Below are 21,897 nucleotides of genomic sequence, written 5' to 3'. Positions count from 1 at the left end.
CAGGCTCTACCGACTGAGCTATCCCAGCATTATAATGTGTTGTGGTTATATGGCCTGACTGATGCCTGATTGGCAAAGGGGATGAGGCCCAGGGACCATGGTTCAAGATCTATGGCACCTTTTAATCTTGGCATTTTGGTTTGAACTAGTGTAAAATGTAGCCATGCTCACAAATATTTAAATAGCATTTTTTTTAAAAAAAAGTAAGTATGCACAGGATCATAGGGCTTGAAGAAGCTATTAAGCTGATCAGGTTCTAATTTTAGGTCAACTTGAAAGTGATTATAGCAGCAAAATCTGAAATAGTTGTGGTGCTAGAAGAATCCATGCTGTTACAGGACTGTAATAGTAGGCTAGGTCTTAAGCGTTCATTGTGTTCGGCACTGAGGGCCAACTTGCCCCGTTTCTTAGGTTTGCAGATCTTCAGTTGTATAGGAAATAGAAATTTAACAGCCAATTTAACCCTCTTCAGTTCCATGCAAAGGTTTCTCCCCCCCCCCCCCCCGCGCAATCTTCTTTCTCTCTCTCTGCACAATTCAGTGACAATTGGAAGGAGTTAGGGGCATAGCCGAGGAGAGAAGTAGCCAGATTTGGAGCACATAACAAATTCATGGCTGGTTGCAGCACAGGGCTCCCTAACCAGTACTCCACTAGATATCCATCAGTAGAGATGGATGAAATATCTGCTAGATCATAGTGGTTCTCATTTTTTTTAATATAGATTTTATTTAGAACCTGTTTGTCCCTGATGCCTTTTTTTTTAATGTACGTTTCTTGTTCATTTGGGGATGCTTGGAAAGTCTGAAATTCAGGTGAGAACCGCACTGAAATTAAGACTGAAAATCACACAGTTACACAAGAATAAACCCCAATATTGTGACTGGGACTTGTCTGGAAGGAAGCGTGAACAACCTAATCTAATAAAGCTGATAACGATGTTTTGTACTTTGGGAGCTTGGGAAAGGGAAACCACCAAGATGCAATTTATTTCACAGAAGCTGGAGCACACCTGGATAAAATTAAGAAGTACTGTACAGTACCATACACTGGTGCCATCTAAATGCCGCCTTCTAAGGATGTGGACTATTTTGCTCATAAACATGCATACAGTGTGCTCTATGCAAAAACCTTAAAGAGTTATTTCCTAGCCTTGTTTATTGCGGGTTGCAGGTGACCACAACTATGCTGCTTAATAGCTCTGTTGACTGCTGCATGAACTGCTCATAATCAACATTGTGATCTCCTCCCCATCTCATTTCTGTAGGCTGTTCAGTTGGCCCCTAGACGATGGCTAAACCTGCAGGAATACCAGAGCAAGAAACTGATGGCTGATCACGGGGTCACAGTTCAGAGATTCTTCGTGGCTGACACTGCAAATGATGCTCTTGAGGCTGCTAAGAGACTAAGTAAGTTGACTAGTAATGAAGTGAAACCTGCAGAGGCTGTAAACCGGCCTGGAAAATTATGTTGTGCTGCAAATATATCGTTGCATACATGTTGCATACAGTCTTTGAAGCGAAGACACATTTTTATTCTAGGGATCGGAAATATATAAAGATAACGAACATGGTTTCATATGCAATCTTTATTCCATTTAGTCCCAGAGGCTCTGAGTGTCAGCATATATACATATATAACGGAACGTGTAGTGTAGTGCAGAACAGAACAGCGGATGCTGTTGCTCAATATGACTTTTCCAGAATTTCATTTCCCTTTCTTGCTATCAGTCCTGCGAAACAGCAAACTTGGATAGTGAGCGCTGACAGGGTTGTAGACTGAGACCACTGATAAACAGGAGGGATATTCCTGTACTTGGGGTAGGGCTGGGGACCCTAGTATTGCAGAATCTTAATTTTTTAAAAAAACAAAATCCACCAAAGGGGGCAACCCCCCCCAAAAAAACCCCCAATGTGGAATGAGGTAACTGTGCCCCTGAAGGACCAGGTGCGCAGCCTGGGAGTCATTTTGGACTCACAGTTGTCCATGGAGGCCAGGCCCGGCTCTAGGTGCAGTCCCGGTGGCGCGGGGCGCCAGGGGGGGGGGCGCTGCACAACGAAGCCGTGCGGAAGCTGTGCTGCGCGCTGCGAGGGTGGGGGCGCCGGAGCGATCTCCGCGCCTCAGCGCCAGGGCGCCCGACCTGCTTGAGACGGCCCTGATGGAGGCACAGGTTAATTCTGCATCCAGGGCAGCTGTTTATCAACTCCATCTGGTACGCAGGCTGAGACCCTACCTGCCCGTGGACTGTCTCGCCAGAGTGGTGCATGCTCTAGTTATCTCCCGCTTGGACTACTGCAGTGCGCTCTACATGGGGCTAGCTTTGAAGGTGACCCGGAAACTACAATTAATCCAGAATGCGGCAGATAGACTGGTGACTGGGAGCAGCCGCCGAGACCACATAATACCGGTCTTGAAAGACCTGCATTGGCTCCCAGCACGTTTCCGAGCACAATTCAAAGTGTTGGTGCTGACCTTTAAAGCCCTAAACGGCCTCGGTCCAGTATACCTGAAAGAGCGTCTCCACCTCCATCGCTCTGCCCAGACAATGAGGTCCAGTGCCGAGGGCCTTCTGGTGGTTCCCTCGCTGTGAGAAGCCAAGTTACAGGAAACCAGGCAGAGGGCCTTCCCGGTAGTGGCACCCGCCCTGTGGAACGCCCTCCCACCAGATGTCAAAAAGAAAAATAACTACCAGACTTTTAGAGGACATCTGAAGGCAGCCCTGTTTAGGGAAGCTTTTAATCTTTAAGAAATTAGTGTATTCTAATATTTCTGTTGGAAGCCGCCCAGAGTGGCTGGGGAAACCCAGCCAGATGGGCGAGGTATAAATAATAAATTATTATTATTATTATTATTATTATTATTATTATTATTATTATTATTAATTTAGCATGCTCACTAATTCTGAAATGTTGACTATCAGTTGGAAAAGGAAAGTGGTGTGTGGGAAAGACTGGAATGGCATTCCAGAATGGGGCTGCCTAGGCCCCTAAGCAAGAAACTTGCTGTTAGATAATGAGGGTACTGCAATCTTGTGTTGCCAGGTCCCATATCTACTTTTTTAAAAAAGAAAGAAAGAAAGAAAGAAAGAAAGAAAGAAAGAAAGAAAGAAAGAAAGAAAGAAAGAAAGAAAAGAAAAGAAAGTGTGGCTGGCGGGAGGAATTGTTGCTTAGTCTGCATGGTGACCAAGCTGCCAGATGCCATTAGTTGGTTACTAGATATGTATGCAAGTCTACAGCTCTGTGCATGCTTATTTACTGAGCTGATTTTGTTATGTTGTTAGTGCGCTGCCAAAACTCCCTGTGGCTGTTATGCCAGGGGGTGGGGGTGGTCTCCCTGTGTATGTGTGAATTGTAGGTGTTTGCAGTATCAATGTTAATGGTTTGTATGAATTTTTAATGGTATAATGTGTTTATCTTTATGTAAGTCACTTGGAAACCTTGGTAATAAGTGACTAATACATCTAAATATTATTACTATTATTAAGTAGCAAGTTTCCTCAGACTCTGGGGCTTATTTCTGCAAAAAAAAAAAAAAACTGCATAGGACTGTGCTCCAAGCCATCTCTAAGTAGATTATTTTTGTTCATTACATTTCTGCGTCAAATTCCCAAGGTTCCTTGGATCACCAGGTAAATAAACTGTCAAACAATAGCAATAAAAAATGTCCCCACAGTAAAACCATCAAAATCAACAGGGGAACCACCAAAGGCAATTAAAAGCTAGGAAATCAAAGCTGCTTTTACCTGGTGCTTAAAAACATCATCTTAAGTCTGCATAACTGAGCCCATGTAGCAGGGATCTAACCTAGATATTGCCAGCAGATCACACTTGTATGAACACCCACAGATGGGGACCTAACAGCACTCTGTTGCTGTGAACCCAGTTTTAGGAATAGTGCAATGTCATCCAAACCAGAGTTGACTATTTCGGGGTCAACTCTATCACCATCTGTAAATATATTGATCGAGTGCAGTGGTACCTCGGGCTACAAACATTTCAGGTTACAAACACTTCGGGTTACAAACTCTGCTAACCCAGAAGTAGTACCTTGGGTTGAGAACTTTGCCCCGGGATGAGAACGGAAATCGCGCGGCAGCGGCGGCGGCTGCAGTGGGAGGCCCCATTAGCGAAAGCGCACCTCAGGTTAAGAACAGTTTCGGGTTAATAACGGACCTCTGGAACAAATTAAGTTTGTAACCCAAGGTACCACTGTAATTCAATTTCAGCCATCTCGATTCTGACTCCTGATACCTGTTTAGAATGTCCACAGTCTCACCTGCGTTCGGTGAAAAAGGGAAACAGATCTTGATGTCCGATGCTTCACTCCAAATCCCCGAATAGCTGCATGTGTCACGTAGACACAAAACAGAATGGAAATCAAAACAAACCAACAAACGTGCAGAATCCAGTACCATAATGTCATGGGGGAACCTTCTGAAATCAGTCAGGTAGTTGGTTTGGAATCCTAACATATTTCATTGAGCACTTTTATCCTGCTTTATAGCCCCAAAGTGACTTACTAAAGATTCTCGTAGTATAATGTGTTTTCCCTTATATGTTCTTTCGTCCACCACATACTGGGCAGCAACTTATACTGAGCACCTCTGGGGCAAAGGAGTGGGGCGGAGTGAAGTCTTGTGGTGAAGTCTCACCTTTCCTTTCCCTGTTTTATGAAGGGCAACATGATTTCTGCCCACCCTGTCACACATGTGGAGATTGGGCAAGTGCCATCTGTCTTGGCTACTTTGTGCTCTTGTCATACGATTAATTCAGGTCAATTGGGAAGACCCAGGGGCACTCATAGTTAAGAACTGAGCCAGGAACCGGTCTGGCTCCATGCCATTCAAGCCACGTACAACATTCTGGAAAAGTGGCAGAGCTACCCAGGAGCTGTATGGGTCCCGCACCTCGGTTGGAAACCTATAGGCTTTAATGCAGGCATAGGCAAACTCCGGCCCGCCAAATGTTTGGGACTACAACTCCCATCATCCCTAGCTAACAGGACCAGTGGTCAGGGATGATGGGAATTGTAGCCCCAAACATCTGGGGGGCCGGAGTTTGCCTATGCCTGCTTTAATGGGACTTCAAAGTCAATTCGTAACTGTGTGCTTAGTGCCGGTAAGTGCTACGCTCCAAATTAAAGAACTAAGCTCTACATATGCAGCCTTGCTCTTCCATAGGTGAAAGTTGTTTCGGTAATAGTCCTTCAGATTACAATGACAATAAGGCAGGAGAAAGCGGTGTGTGCCACTTCAGCAGATTAAATGAAAATTATCTCCTGTGAGGCTCTGAACTCATCATTTTTAATCTCTCCCTTTTCATTCTCTCATCAGCTCACTTTAAGGACTGCTGAGCCCAGAAAAAGACATTGTAGCATACCTTTACTCGCTGCTTTTAACTTGAGATGTGATACTACTTAATAAGATAAGGGCTTTTATAAATAGGACTGAAAAGAAAACTAGTTGTATGCCTGTCATAATAAAAAGAGACGGATCTCTAGACTGAGTAATGTTCTCACTGTTTGGCATTTCCATGGTTTATTAATGATATTGCCATTGATTGCAGTGTATGATTACAGGGATATTAATATCAGAAGGGGGGGCATATTGTGTTTTTCGAACATGGAGCAAACAACAATAACAAAGGGAGCGGCATTGTCAAGTCTGAAATGCGTTTCTGCTTGCACAAGTTTCTGCCAGCTCCCCTACCTCTCTGCAGGTCCCCATTCCTGAGAGTCACCCAACCCAAACTGGGATCTGAAGTGGGGGTTCACGTCTAATGCATTGGGCAGGCCATGGTTGGTCCATGGACTGGAGCAAGTCAGGAGCCCGGCTGTGACTGAACAGTGTTGTACGAAACTGGAATGCATAGTGGGAACGCATAGTTTCAGAGCCTAGCCAATGTGGGCTTGAACAGTTCTGAAAACAAGCATGATACAGAACGATGGAGGAAAGTGTCTCTGCTGAAGTATGATAGCCCCATCTGTACCGGCATTCTGTTGGCTTTTGTAAATGGACCAGTTTACACAGGCATTCCCTTGATCTCCCGACCTTTTAAATTTCTCTGTTTAATTGTATTGTTTCATTGCCTGTTTTATTTAAGGGTGCTTATATTTAAATGTGGGTGGCGCTGTGGTCTAAACCACTCAGCCTAGGGCTTGCCGATCAGGAGGTTGGCAGTTTGAATCCCTGCGACGGGGTGAGCTCCTGTTGCTCGATCCCAGCTCCTGCCCACCATAGCTGCCAAGTTATCCCTTTTTTACAGGGATTTTCCCTTATGCTGAATAGGCTTCCTCGCGAGAAAAGCGAAAACTTGGCAGCTATGCTGCCCACCTAGCAGTTTGAAAGCACGTCAAAGTGCAAGTAGATAAATAGGTACCGCTCCAGCAGGAAGGTAAACGGTGTTTCCGTGCGCTGCTCTGGTTCACCAGAAGGGGCTTAGTCATGCTGGCCACATGACCCGAAAGCTGTCTGCAGACAAATGCCGGCTCCCTCGGCCTGTAGAGCGAGATGAGTGCCGCAACCCCAGAGTCATCCACGACTGGACCTAACAGTGAGGGTACCTTTACATTTACCTTTACCTTTATATTTAAATATTTGTGGCTTTTTGCACTTTGTAAATCACTTAGGGGCCCATTTCAACATTAAGCAATATATAAATTTATTTATCTACTGCCAGTGTTTCAGCACTATGTCAGTAAAGCACATGGCAGTGGAAAAACGTTTATGATTCATTCATTGAACTGTCTTGCATCTTTCATCTTTGAAAGCATGTTTCCATCATTCGCAGCGATAATGTTCCATTTTATTTAAGTGTATCAAGTGTGCAGTGAATTAACTGGATTATTTAAGACATCTTTGAATTTTTGTGTAAAGGGAATTGCAAGAGCTATGAAATTACTGCCATGCTCCACTAAGCCGTTAATTAACAGAGTCCTTGTAGTTAACTTGCTTGTTGGGGCATCATTTTGTTGTGTTTAGTTAGAATTCAGTCTGAATAATGCATTTCAAAATTGATATGTTGTTCGTCTACTTATCCCTACAAACCAACTTATGTTTCATTTAGCTATCTAGAACGTCATTTGGGCCATTGCAGGATATGATGCCATGATAGTTACATAAACAGAAACCACCATTGCACTTCTGCAGGTTTTCCAGTTGGTATACAGAGCCATGTGCTTCTCTGCTGTACTCTGGGGTTGAGAAACCCTGGCATTCCCTAGAAAGATCATCTTAGCTGGGTGTCTTCTCTTTCTCCATGCCCACAAGATAGGCAAAGTCGCAGACGACTCTGGGGTTGCACGCTCATCTCGCTCTATAGGCTGAGGGAGCCAGCGTTTGTCCGCTGGTCATGTGGCCAGCATGACTAAGCTGCTTCTGGCAAACCAGAGTAGTGCATGGAAACTCCGTTTACCTTCCCGCCGGAGCGGTACCTATTTATCTACTTGCACTTTGACGTGCTTTCAAACTGCTAGGTAGGCAGGAGCTGGTGCAGAGCAACGGGAGCTCACCCCGTTGTGGGGATTCAAACCATCGACCTTCTGATGGGCAAGCCCTAGACTCAGTGGTTTAGACCACCTGCGTCCTGAATGCTAACTGTAAGGGTAAAGGGACCCCTGACCATTAGGTCCAGTCGTGACCGACTCTGGGGTTGCGCGCTCATCTCGCATTATTGGCCGAGGGAGCCAGCGTATAGCTTCCAGGTCATGTGGCCAGCATGACAAAGCCACTTCTGGCGAACCAGAGCAGCACACGGAAACACCGTTTACCTTCCCGCTGTAGCGGTTCCTATTTATCTACTTGCATTTTGACATGCTTTCGAACTGCTAGGTTGGCAGGAGCTGGGACCAAGCAACGGGAGCTCACCCCATCACAGGGATTCGAACCACCAACCTTCTTCTTCTTCTTCTTTTTTATAATAATTTTTATTAGTTTTTATAGAAACAAGACAGACAAAACATACAAAATAAACTCTGTCCCTTCATTTTCCCTCCACCCCCAATACCACTTCTGCCACCAGTGGTACCCATGGGCATTGAGAAACAAAGGGGTCCATTTTAAGCTGGGTTTGACCTCCCCCTCCCTCCTCCACCCCCACCCCCCCTGCCACTGAGAGGACAGAGGCGGAGGTTCTCTGAGGTTTGGTTTTCCCCCCCAGCTAATTCTTCAACATAACAATCTACTTAACAATAAAACAACGAAAGAAAAAAGAAAGAAAAAACAAGAAAAAAGAAAAAGAAAAAAATATAAGTTCTCAAATCTTATTTTCTTAACAATATGTTTGTGGCTTCCTCGATTCTCTTCCTCCTGGATTCCCTGACTTCTTTGATTGATTATGGCGGGTTTTCTATTCTAATTCAAAATCTTATTCCTATCATAATAACTTAATCCTCCTCCTTCTTCATGCTGCTCCCCCCCCCGAGTCCCCTCCTGCCACGAGGATAACCCGAGGGGCTCAGCACTCTAAAGGTTCCATTTTTGTGTCTGGGTTTCCTTCTACCCCTCCCTCTCCCCTCAGAGCACCCCCTGCCACTGGGTGCAAAGAGTAAAGAGAGGGAGACAGGCAGCTCTCTACCCAAACACCTCTCTTAACACAAAAAATATTAAAAACAAAACTCTAAAATATTTCCTCAACCATTCTTCTAATCCCTCCAGAAAACTCCTAACCCTAAACTTATACGAGACTCTCCTTCCCCCCTCCCAATGTCTTTTCCCCCAATTGGATCAGCATTTCCTTTAGCTAGCCAAGATTTCAGAAACCGTTATTCACCAGCCAGAAAAAAGAAACCTTTAACTAAAGTTTTCACCCCACACCAATTCTTTCCCACTTCCAATTCCAGGCCTTTATTCCCCCCTCTCTCTGCCTTTCCCTCCCCTCGCTAACACCACTCCACATTTCAGTCCCTCCAGGGTCCTCATTTCCATCAATCTTTATTTCACTTTGCTTCTCCTTGTCGGCCTCGTCTCCTTGTTCAAATCTTTGTTTTTCATCATCCAACACATATTTTGTTTGGTCCAAATCAGTCTCCAAATTATCATGAAATTGTTGCTCCTCACACACATTCTCAGAATCCAAATTGTCCGCTAAATCTTGGTCTTGCACCTCAATCTCCGTTACTGTTGGATTCAAATATTGCCGTTCCTTGTAAATGTCTTCCCATATTTGTAGATAGTTCAACACAGCCTCCTGGAAGGCTCGAGAAAACTTTGTTTTCATACTTCACTTAACCACAGGCAGGCAGGAGATAAGGGCCAAAGGGTACTGGAAAATTCCTCTCTACCACGTTTTCGGCTCCATCTTGGCTGATCTTCTCCTTTGTCTTTAACTTCATCACAAATCAAATTTGAATTCCAATTAAATTACTTCTGAATCATCTTCAACCAGTTTTTACAATCCACAACAATAAAATTGATTTTCTTAGTCTTTTAGCAGTTTGACAGCTTTTGACAGCTGTCAAGGCACTTTCTCCCTTATTAATGCTGAACCTCAAGGGGTACCGACACCGGGGGCTGGGAAGGTTTGAAAAAGTCTTTCTTTCTCTCGGGTCCACAATCTGGAAAACTTTTCCCCTTTCGGCTTGAGGATATTTAATGCTCCTCCCGATTAGCCATTTGGAAGAGATTGGCTTCCGTTATTTTGGAATCTCTTCCTATCTTCAAAATTGATATTTTTAAAGTCCAAATAAAGATTTGACTTACTTTATAGAAATCTTTTGTTTTCTTGGAAGAATCCGCCGCTTGCAGGCTAAGGACTCGGAGCTTCACTTCAAGGAGGTAAGATGATACCCAAAAAATGGCTCCCGCGACTCCACTCCGCTGGCTCTCGATCTACGGAGCTCTCGGGCAGCGGAGGAATCGCATCTGGAGCAAACAGCTGGGCGGCTATGTCACCGGGACTCTCTACCCGGTGTTTTTTCGGGGAGTCCGCTCGCTCTGCGGACTTCCCCCCCCTCCACGAAGCCAGGGACTTCGTAGCGCGAAGTCCCTGCGTCCTATTCCACCGGCGCGACGGACCGGAAGCCCGAACCGCCAACCTTCTGATCAGCAAGCCCTAGGCTCAGTGGTTTAACCACAGCGCCACCTGGGTCCCTAACTGTAGTTCGATGTAAATCAGCATTTGAAACCCGATTCTGATTATTGTTTCAGCTGACCATAGCATCTCAGCTTGAGGGGCGTGGATGGTGTGTGAGCTTGTGGGGTGCTCACGATCTCTCATTCACCATGATCCAGAGATTGGGAAGTGTTGCATCTGCGTTGAGCCAGGGAGAGACAGCCTTGGAATAGTTTGCCTGACTGCCAGTTCTTGCAGTTAATAAACAGCTTCCAAAAATTTCTGTTTGCAAATGAAATTTTTAGTGGTGAATACAGTCCCTTCAGATACAAACCTCTGCAATACTAAAGTCGGTGGCAATGTTAGAACGCCCTATGTATTTAATACATTTCTTGATTAACGGTTTCCCTGAAAATATGTCAGAAACTGCTGGAAGTTGCTAGTGAAAAAGGGGGAAAGAACATAAAAGGATTTGTAAACATGCTTAATGGAGTTGGTAGACTCTCCCCACCCCAAGCATAGCGGATGACTAGAAAATTTAAGTCATGGCATTAATCCGTGCCTGCAAAGGGGATTCTGTCTAGTAAAAGACAGAACCCAAAGGATTTTTGGCTTTGCACATTGCTAAGCAATTCTTAGTTGAAACGACTTCATAAGAAGCACTGCTTATAAGTCAGCATTAAGTCATTTTATGCTCCAGGTCAAGAGCCTGCAAGTAACCGACAAATAAGGAAATAACACATTCTGTATAATCATGAAAGTACTCTGTTATGCCCAATCTCACTTATGATAGAAGTTCAAAATAAACAATTTTGTCTTTTTATATCTGTAATTAACATGGCATAGCAAGCCAAGAGATTTGAGAGCTTGCTTCCAAAATTTTCTGTGAGAGAACGATCATAATGTATTGTTAGTATGTGCACGGGGCTTTTGATCGTTGTCAGGTATGAGGCTGAACTTCTTTAGAGAGAGGAGTCAGATGGGATTAAGGTAGCAACCTAAAAATATCAGCATTGGTATTGACTTCTAATGAACGTGAATAAACAACCTCATTTGTGAGCTGCAGATACATTTGAAGTTGCTAGATTTTGGTTTTGCTGCATGAAAAGAGTAAGATCAGATTTCCCTTTATGGCTTCGACTTGCTGAGGGAAGGTTTCTCTGGAGGGGGGGGGGCTGCCTTCAGTTAGTTCTTTGTGACGAAGGGATTTAATACTAGGATGTGAGCCCTGCTTATAATTGTTGTGTATTTTGGATTCCCACCTCCACCTATCTCTGATCAAGAATTTCATTTGGTGGGGTGAGTGAAGGTTCTGCTGTGTGAGAAAACTTTTCCATTCACTGTCAAGAAGAGGACAGCTCTGTGCGGGGTTGCGTAGTTCTTTGGGTTCAAATAGACGTTTCTGCGAGCAGGCATTTTTTTGCTGAAAAAGCTGCATTCCCTTGTGGGTGGGGGATGTGCTAAGCAGCTAATTTTGATCTCCTCAACACTCAATTAATCCTCCAATCCATCCCATTGTACGCATTTTGTGTGCACTGAACAAAAAAATTGCACTTAAAGTACATACATTTAAAAAAAACTTCCATTTCACTGTATCTGAAGAAGTGTGCATGCACACGAAAGCTCATACCAAAATAAAAACTTAGTTGGTCTTTAAGGTGCTACTGAAGGAATTTTTTTTATTTTACTTCGACCCAGACCAACACGGCTACCTACCTGTAACCATACATTTAAAAGTTTTTCTGTGAGTTCGTCGAAGCGCATTTGCACACACATAGTTTTACATAATTTACATAAACCTCAAGAAGAGGTGGCGCATCAAGAAAAAAGAGGGAAACTCATTGGAACAAGTTACAGGTAGGTAGCCGTGTTGGTCTGAGTCGAAGCAAAATAAAAAAATTCCTTCAGTAGCACCTTAAAGACAACTTTGCAAATGTCACGCATTCTTGGAACTCTTGTTGCTAATCCTGGACTCCTGAACCTTGGCCATTGCTCCTGGACCGGACTTACTGTTGCTGCAGCTTTCACAGGCCCTGCTTCACTACCCCAGAATGTTTTTGCCCGGTTATTCTTATATATTAAATTTATATACCGCCCTTCATCCATAGATCTTAGGGCGCTTCATAACATAAAATTACAATATAAAAAAAACACAAAATACATAGTAAAACTAAGAACAAAAACCAACTTAATAATTCTCACTCCCAGGGTCAATAGGAATCCCCAAGAAGCTGGCAAGGCAGACAAGGTCAAGTAACATGTTTTATTTTCTGTTTTTTTCTTCTGTTGACACACAAACAAGGAACAGCTGAACGTCAGTCAAACTTGACAGATCTTATCGCGATGTCTCCCCTCCACTGAGCATAATTTTGCAGAATTCACCCCAAGCCAATCAGGGAATGTGACTACCTGGTCTCCGCCGATCTTTACAGTCACTTCCTCGTCATCAGAGGACATGCAGATCTTGATGCCTTCTACCTGCTGGAAGAAGTCCCGCAGCTCCATGCCCCTGTACCCTGTCTCCTTGTAATTGTGTCCCTGTACCCTGATGATGCCTCTTTTTTTATCTGGATGGAGAATAGAGAGGAGTGTGTCTATAGAAAACAGCTTTCTGTGCAGAGGTAAAATTTTCTCCAGCCACTTTTGCCTCTGTCCATGCCCACTAAAGATTGCCCCAAAGCGAATGGCATCTCTAGATCGTAAAAGGTTCCTCATCCCTCCCTTTATACCAACTGGGAAACCTGAAGCTGAGCTGCAAACAAAGAAGCTGAGTATGTACTGTAGGTAAGAACTGGTGTTGGCTTAAGGTAAACGAACAAAGGCTGCCTTGACACCTTCTCTTCTAACTAAGAAATTAATCTCCATGCTAGCTAATTATCATCACTTCTCCATCAGTCCTTAATATGTTTTGCCCTCCCATCAGATGTCAAAGAGAAAAACAGCTACCAGATTTTTAGAAGACATCTGAAGGCAGCCCTGTTTAGGGAGGCTTTTAATGTTTAATCAATTATTTTATTTTTCTGTTGGAAGCTGCCCAGAGTGACTGGGGAAACCCAGCCAGATGGGCGGGATATAATTATTATTAGAGTCGGACACGACTAAACGACTAAACAACAACAACAACAACTATTATTATTATTATTATTATTATTATTATTATTATTATTATTTACCACCTATCTTTTTTTGCACCTGAGCCGGAGGGCAGTTTTGTTGCTGGAAATTAATATGGTGTTGAACTCCCAGTCTAGCGAGATCTTCTGAATTTTCCATTTGCCATGCCCATACAGCATTCTTTTCATTCACCATTCCAAGGTGCATAAAATGGCAGTCTAGACTTTGGGGAGGGGTACCCAAATTTTGCCCCTTAAGACCTTTAATGTACTCAAGAATCTCTGAAATTAAGGGGTGGATTTATTCATGTTGGCTGATTTTACAGACACAGACAAAAGGGAGTAAGCCATTTGCCCAACACCACCAAGAAAATAAATACCTGAGCAGAGATTTTGTATGTAAGCCTCCAGCTTGGCTGTCAGTCAACAAGGACCTCTCTTCATCATAATATTTTAAGTCAGCAGGTAGGGAACCCATGGCCTACAGAATTTGCTAGATTCCTACTGTCCCTGACCATTGGTTATACTGATGGGAGCTGGAGTCGAACAGCATATGGAGGGCCACAGGATTCCCTAACCTCAGCTCAAAGTAACATGTGGTCTCCAAACAAATCAAGCGTAATTAATAAAGCAGTGTTGATAGGGAAATTCTTGAATAAGAAAATTACTCTCCCTCCCTCTCTTATTCCCCTGCCCTCCAGCACTTAGAAATATCCATTTATACTTTTAGAAACTTTCACTAAGGACGTAAGTGAGTGCAAGCTGCAGCATACCTTTAGTTATTTTATAACCCTTCTCTGCCACCAAACGTCTTTGAATCAAATAGATTTATAGTAATGTGAGTAATGGATAGGGGGCCAGCAAATCAAAATCTCATTTCAGCTGTTTGACACTAATGTTGTGCTGAGTTACTGTTCTCCGTGTTGGATTTCTGATCAAATTACTAAAATTGCCACTTGGAAGTGGGAATGGAGACAAAAATACAAACAAAATATTGTTATAAATTGAGTACTGAATTTCATAGTTAGCATATGCCATAGAAACCATTCTTTTTAATCCTGGCTATGTTGTGTGGTTTGTTTGTTTGTTTGTTTTAAGGGAGTTTGATTGGTGACTTTTTCCGCAGAAGGCACGATTCGTAATATATAAATGTGATAAAAAGCCAGACTGTATTACAAATAACACGAGCACAAGGATAATTTGGGTTCTTTATTTCTAATTTATCATGATGTATACTGTTACTCTTCAACTGTGAAAATAACTAGGCGTGCAAGCGAGGATGTGTTTTGAGTAACTCCACCTTCCTGATGTGTAAAATACAGAACTATTGCATGCTTAACATGGGCTGTGTTTCCATGTACGGCAGTTTGACACATGCTTTATGGGCTTCAAGTCCTCCAATGTTCTCACTTGAGGAAACCACATAGACATGAGTCTACCCATGTCCACCCAACCACTTTCCCAGGTTGAATTTTTTATTCTCTGACGCAAGATATACAATCATGTGGTGTTCTCTGTAATTCTGTTACTGCCTGGTATGGCACAGCCTCCAAGATGGACAAGAAAAGGCTCCAACGAGCAGTAAGAATTGCAGAAAGGGTAATTGGTGCTAGTTTGCCTTCAGTAGAGACACTTTATGCTATCCGAGCTAGCAGATGGAATTGTGGCAGATCTTTGTATCCCAGTCATCATCTGTTTGATTTACTTCCATCTGGACATCGCTACAGGACTCTACACAAAAACGGCTAGGCACAGGAACAGTTTCCCCCCTTGTGCCATCAAATTGTTAAATTCATAGTTGTGTAGCGAAAGGGGAGGCCAGTTGTGGGTGGAGTTCCTTTGCTGTGCTATTGTATTGTGAGTGGAACAGTGTTTGTATAAGGTATGTTTACATTGCAGTGTAGTTGAAGCAAAATTCCAAGTATTTTGGTACTTGGCCAATAAAATTATTCCTATTCCTATTCCTATTCCATGTCAACAGCAGTTTCCGGTGAAGACAGGATAGCCTACTTAAGACACTGCTTAACCTCTGCGACAGGGCTGGGCAACTTGTTGTCTCCAGATGTTGTTTGGCTCCGACTCTGTTGGCCTTAGCCAACAAGACTGGCATGTTGGAGCTCGATGGGAGTTGTCTTCCAGTAACATCTGGAGAGCCACAAGTTGTCCATAGAGGTTTTGTTGTTGGTTTAATTTTTATCCCACATTTTCAATGAGAAGCTCAGAACGCTACACATGTTCTCTTCGCCCCAATTTTTTCTCCACAACACCTCCATGAAGTAGGTTAGGGAAAGAGAGAGAGAGAGAGAGAGAGAGAGAGAGAGAGAGAGAGAGAGAGAGAGAGAGAGAGCCAAGGTTGCCCAGGGAGCTTCATAGATCTTGTCACTGTTCTAAACCTTGACAGTGCCTCATGTCTGAAATGTTTTACAAGAATATGGCTGAGGCATGGGTAAAGTAGCAACTTGATTTGGAGAGAGGTATTAAAAAGGAAGGAGGGAGGTGTGGAATATATAATGCATTGGTTCTCAAAGGGTGTTGTGTATTGAGTATAAAGCAGTGGTTCTCAAAGGCATCTCCCTTCTCTTCCAGTGCACTTCTAGCGACATATACGAGATGATATATGCACACAACCTTCTGCCAGAACAAAGCAAGAAGCTTGAGACATTGTAGAGCTAATCTACTATTTATTTACACACTATGTACAGACAAGGAAGTGTGTTTTTTAGGGACCCAGGTGGCGCTGTGGTTAAACCACTGAGCCTAGGGCTTGCTGATCAGAAGGTCGGCGGTTCGAATCCCTGTGATGGGGTGAGCTCCCGTTGCTTGGTCCCAGCTCCTGCCAACCTAGCAGTTCGAAAGCACGTCAAAATGCAAGTAGATAAATAGGAAAGGTAAACGGTGTTTCCATGTGCTGCTCTGGTTTGCCAGAAGCGGCTTTGTCATGCTGGCCACATGACCTGGAAGCTATACGCCGGCTCCCTCGGCCAATAATGCGAGATGAGTGCGCAACCCCAGAGTCGGTCATGACTGGACCTAATGGTCAGGGGTCCCTTTACCTTTATGTACAGACAAAAGCATAATGGCGTCCGTTCTCTCCAGCTCCGAGAGAAGAAAAAGTAAAAGTGAAAGTACATTACAAAGTACATACGGCGGAAGAGACAAGAATGTCTTCCGTTTCCCAGACTCTTCTCAGACAGGCATGTGATTTACACCAATCACAAATGCAGCATCGGAGGAGTGAAATTGCTAACACTAAGTTCCTCTGCGAGTTGCCGTTGTAGAGAGAATATTCACTGCTTCCAAGCTGTTGGGCCTGGGAAAATCGTGGAAGACTCAGACTGCCAGTAGTGACCTCTACTTGTTACTACAAGCCAACTCCATAGAACTGGAAAACAGAAGGTTCCCTTGCTGTAAGTCCATTTGACCAAGGAAATATCCATAGTTAAAAGGTTGGGGTGGGTCTCCCCATGACTGCTGGATCTTTCTATGAATGTCCCTTATAGAAGAACCTGAAAGGGGGATCCATCAGATATTTGGAAAGGCCCACTTTAAAGGGAAATGGGAGAAGGGAGAGTGGCCTGTATCCATTCCTCTTAATCTGCTATTCAGTTGATTTTCTGAGGATAGAGGAATGGTGTGGCATTCTTGTTTCTCGGCTTAAAAAGTTCAAGAACGTTGTTTCCTCTAGTTGTTTTTCTTGCTGTCAGAGCAGGCTAGGTATGATTGAATCAGAATTTCCCAATAGCATGGAATGCATTAGTACAGCGAGGGCTGTCAGTTTGTTTTGACATTAATTTCGCTGTCACTTTCATGTTCCTGAAATACTCAGACAAGATGTAAAATAATAGTCACGGTTGAAAAACCAGATAGCATGTGATTGCCATAACTTTTGTCTTTCTTCCAGAAACAGTGTTATCCTGATGTTGACCACTGGCATCACAAAGGCTTCCCCAAAAATTACCTGTTAATATTGCTACATTCATTAGCACAGATTGGTTTAGTAATATTCAGTTGGATCCAGTACAGCTTCCTGTGAGCACTCCTCCATAAGCTGGAGGGGTGGAACTGGCAGGTTTTTCCTGAGGGACAGGCTGTAGACGGTTGGTGGTGAAAATGGATCTCAGAATGTGGACCGCTGCTTCTTCAGTCCCCGGCTGTCCCCCATCAGTGTAGGGATAAGCCACTCCTCCCCTGCACATGCCATGTCCATTGCTGAACCATGTTCCCCTTCTGCTGCTTTGTAGCAGAGAAGGGACATCCATGTTTCTAGTCCTCTGCATGTCTCCAGACTTTTTTTTTTTTTTTACTTCTGATATGTCGCTATAATATGCTGAATAGTATGAAAACAGCTATCTAGCTATGTATTCATGCATTCACGTATGCAGTGCTTTTTTTCCTTTAAAAATGTTTAGGGGTACTCTCATTTTGACTCAAGAAAATCACCATTTTATAGTTTAACTCGGGGGAAATGGACAAAAATACAAATATTCACAAAATGTTTAGGGGTATGTGTACCCGCAGAAAAAATGACTGCATTTATAGTGGTACTTCGGTATACAGCGCTTCAGGTTACAGACTCTGCTAACTCAGAAATAGTACCTCGGGTTAAGAAATTTGCTTCAGGATGAGAACAGAAATCGTGCGGCAGTGGTGCGGCGGCAGCGGGAGGCCCCATTAGCTAAAGTGGTACCTCAGGTTAAGAACAGTTTCAGGTTAAGAGCAGACCTCAAAAATGAATTAAGTTCTTAACCCGAGGTAGGTAAAGGTAGATGCCATATTGCAACTAGAGGTCCGCCTGGCCTAAAATTGCCATTGTGGCTTGCAGCAGATGTCTGTTACTTCCAAATAGCGGTCATGCAGATGAGTTGCTTGTATAGATGAGATCTGGGTTGACAAAGAAGCAAAACACATTGCTACAGCTTTCCCCAACCTGGAGCTCTCCAGATGCTTTGACTGCTACTCCTATAGTCCCTGACCATTGGCCATGTTGAATGGAACTGATGGGAGACAAAATGCAAGGACCCCAGGTTGGGAAAGATGGGGTGCTATATTGTGAGCTCTAATCCCCACCCCCCAATCTCTGTGAACAGAACTGGGTGGCTAACAGTTGGAAAAGAGATTAATTTATCAAGTGAAATATTCTTTTTGGCAAGCAAATGTTTGGAACTGCAGCATCCAACTCTGAAAGTAGGTCAGCGTAGACTGACTCTGGTGTCTGTTCTGTAGGACGTTGAGTGCATACGCCTGCTCACATTTCTTGAACCATCTGTCTCTTGTACGTTCTAAGGAATACTATGCTTTCTATGGTACTTCATTTAACTTATAATTTTTGAGGGTGACAGGGTGGGGGAAGCGAATGCTATGGTGTTATCAGGAAAGGAACTAAAAACAGCAGTGTTAGAGGGTCGCAATGTCATTCCCGTGGCACGCCCCTGTTTAGCATGTACTAGGGTCTATATCAAGGGATGCAGGTGGCGCTGTGGTCTAAACCAGTGAGCCTAGGGCCTGCTGATCGGAAGGTCGGCGGTTCGAATCCCCGTGACAGGGTGAGCTCCCGTTGTTTGGTCCCTGCTCCTGCCAACTTAGCAGTTCGAAAGCACATCAAATAGCAAGTAGATAAATAGGTACCGCTCTGGTGGGAAGGTAAACAGCGTTTCCATGCGCTGCTCTGGTTTGCCAGAAGCGACTTAATCATGCTGGCCACATGACCCGGAAGCTGTACGCTGGCTCCCTCAGCCAATAAAGCGAGATGAGCGCGCAACCCCAGAGTAGTCCGCAACTGGACCTAACAGTCAGGGGTGCCTTTACCTTTAGGCTCCATATCAAAAGAATGCGGGCGGATACAGTATAAGGGCATAAGAAGATTCATCATGGATCAGAGCAAAAGTCCATGTAGTCTGGTATCTTTGCTTCCTATGGTGGCCAACCCGAGGCTTCTGGGAATCACACAAGCAGGGCTGAAAGGCCACACCCTAGGTGTTGTTTTGTGGCATATTTCAACTAAACTGATAAAAAGGATTGGGCCGTTTAGGAAAGCCTAAATAGGTTGGGGATCCTCAGCTCTGGAAGGAGAAGGAGAAAGAAGAGTTAAGCATGATAGAATTTAATGACGTGCAATGAAATTGAAATTGCAAACAGTAAACAATAAAAATAGAAGGCCTCAATTCACACAACACATAATTAATAGAATTTGTGTCATGGTAACTGTATCATAAGGTGTGGCCATTGGTTTGGGTGGCTTTCGAAAAGGTTGGATAAATCCCTGAGGTCGAGTCTGTCAATGCCTATTAGACGTGACAATTAAAAGGCATTGATTCTTCTGTCAGATGTGAAGATCAGTAGGGGGCTTTTAATCTGTATCCTGTCCCTGCTGGCAGCTGCCCATGAGAGCCAAGCTAGAGTGCTAGGCTAGGTTGACTTCTTATCTGATTCAGAGGGGTAGTTTTTATGTTGAGTAAAGTGTAAAGGAATGGATTTTACTGGTGGGAATTGTATTGTTAGGCTTTTTGCAAAAGACAGAGATTGTGTAGGTCGCAATGCAATGAATGTTATCTTGTTCGTATTAATGTCCATTACATCACCTTGCCTACAAAGGTCCGTATAGTTAAAGCTGTGGTTTTCCCAGTAGTGATGTATGGAAGTGAGAACTGGACTATAAAGAAGGCTGATCGCCGAAGAATTGATGCTTTTGAATTATGGTGCTGGAGGAGACTCTTGAGAGTCCCATGGACTGCAAGAAGATCAAACCTATCCATTCTGAAGGAAATCAGCCCTGAGCGCTCACTGGAAGGACAGATCCTGAAGCTGAGGCTCCAATACTTTGGCCACCTCAGGAGAAGAGAAGACTCCCTGGAAAAGACCCTGATGTTGGGAAAGATTGAGGGCACTAGGAGAAGGGGACGACAGAGGACGAGATGGTTGGACAGTGTTCTCGAAGCTACGAACATGAGTTTGACCAAACTGTGGGAGGCAGTGGAAGACAGGAGTGCCTGGCGTGCTCTGGTTCATGGGGTCACGAAGAGTCGGACACGACTAAACGACTACACGACTAAACAACAACAACAATTTTATTGAGTATACTCTCAGCATGACTAACAGATACAGCCCTAAGTGTTGGAATGCAGAGTAACCAATTTTTCTGAATCTTGGCTTGCAAATGAAAAATGGTGTGGACGTAGGAGCAAGGAATGAGAAAGTAAAATTGCAAGGTTGTAGGAAGCTCTACTGGACAGTGAGAACGTATAGAGAAGAGATGGAGAACAGTTTTTGTTGGTTTTGTTGTGCACATTGCACAAGTGACAATATTTGGACTAGCCCAAAACACTAGTTGGATACCACCCAAGGTACTCATCTTAAGCAGCAACATCACTTTAACTGCCTTCTGCATTGAGCTGTTACATACTTAAGTGTGTCTTCCCACAAACCTTTTAATCGCAGAATTCACGCTTCCTTCAACCTCCAGTTCACTTTTGGTACCTGTCGGGATTGTTGCGGCTACTCTCGAGTAAAGACGCTCCAGTCCGCTCTGTCTTTAAGAGCTTTATTGTGCATATTATTTACAGTGCAGAGCTATCAGAAAACATGACTGCCTAGTCCGATTCAGAACCCGGCAATGGCGCTTGTATGTTTTTGCGCCAGCATAATAGTATGGGAACCCCAAAACGCCGCCCCCTTGCCCTGCGTCTGGAACTGGGCGCCGGAAGGGGCTGCGTTCCTTCTCCTGTCCCTTGGCTGGAGCCTTGCAGAGGTTCCAACACCTGTGCTGCCCTTCCTCCTCTGGCCAGCTGGGTCAAGGCTCTGATACGTCTGAGAGCCCCCTCTCCACTCCGCTCCATTCCTCATTTCCTCCTCCTGACTTGCTGCTCGCGCTGTCACTGGGCGAAGTGCTGGTCAGGATGACTGGGGGAGGGTCCCTGTAGGGAGTCCCCCTGACAGTACCATTCACACGGACCAGTTATTCCTGATTAAATCATGGTCCACAAACTTAAACACTGCCTCCAGCTTCTTTGTCAGCTTTTTAATCGTGATAAGGGGGGGGGTTGCAGTGTCTTGGAGTAATATTTTATATATTGTAGAGACCACCCCTCTGTTGTTAGGAGGAGTTTCTCAAAGCTAGTCAGTGGCCTGGTGGACTTGTCAGCTTGCTGTACGTAACAAGAGAGCTTGGTCCCTTTCCCTCTCAAAATGCTACTCTGGGTCGTCCCCCCACCTCCTTTCCAGCAGCCCTGCACAAAAAAACACTCCTATTCTTCACATCTCCCCACCTCCTGCTTCTGCCATCAGAAAGCTCTTTGTTCTGTTCTGGTCCTCCTACTGAATGCTCCAAGTCTCATCCCAGCAGGAGCCTGAAATCTGTTTTCTTTAGCGGGACTATAAGCATGGTGTATGTCATTCTTCCCTCAAGAAAAGCAGCATGCTCCAGGTTCTTCTGCCCACCTCCCTTCTGCCCAGCTTCTCAGTTCTTCACAAACTTACAAGTTTTACTCCCCCCCCCCAAAAAAAAGGGTTCTGGGGAAACAAGCTGTCAGAAGCTGATTAGTTAGAGACTTATCCTTGTACTTGCCTTTGGGCTGCATTGAAGGGCAGCTGGGAGAGAGGCCAACAGCAGAGGAACATCATTGGGGAAATAAGTGGAGGTTGGGGGAGAAACAGGGATTCTGCTCTGGATGGGGCACACAAATCAGGTGGGACCATAGCTGCCAAGTCTCCCGTATTCCCCAGGAAACCCCCGTTTTTCCGGC

At 44.3% G+C, this 21,897-nt stretch overlaps 1 protein-coding gene across 1 annotated transcript in view; it reads left to right on the top strand.

Moving 5' to 3' along the window:
• Positions 1-21,897, top strand: part of SUCLG2 (succinate-CoA ligase GDP-forming subunit beta) — a 224,386-nt gene that overhangs the window by 55,278 nt on the left and 147,211 nt on the right. Inside the window, exon 2 of the mRNA XM_035106696.2 lies at positions 1,265-1,406. Coding sequence (XP_034962587.1) covers positions 1,265-1,406 — 142 coding nt within the window. The remainder of the gene's footprint in view (positions 1-1,264; positions 1,407-21,897) is intronic.

The sequence above is a fragment of the Zootoca vivipara genome, chromosome 2 (assembly GCF_963506605.1).
Source record: "Zootoca vivipara chromosome 2, rZooViv1.1, whole genome shotgun sequence".
In the NCBI taxonomy this organism is placed as follows: domain Eukaryota; kingdom Metazoa; phylum Chordata; class Lepidosauria; order Squamata; family Lacertidae; genus Zootoca; species Zootoca vivipara.
This window is presented reverse-complemented; position numbering and strand designations above follow the sequence as displayed.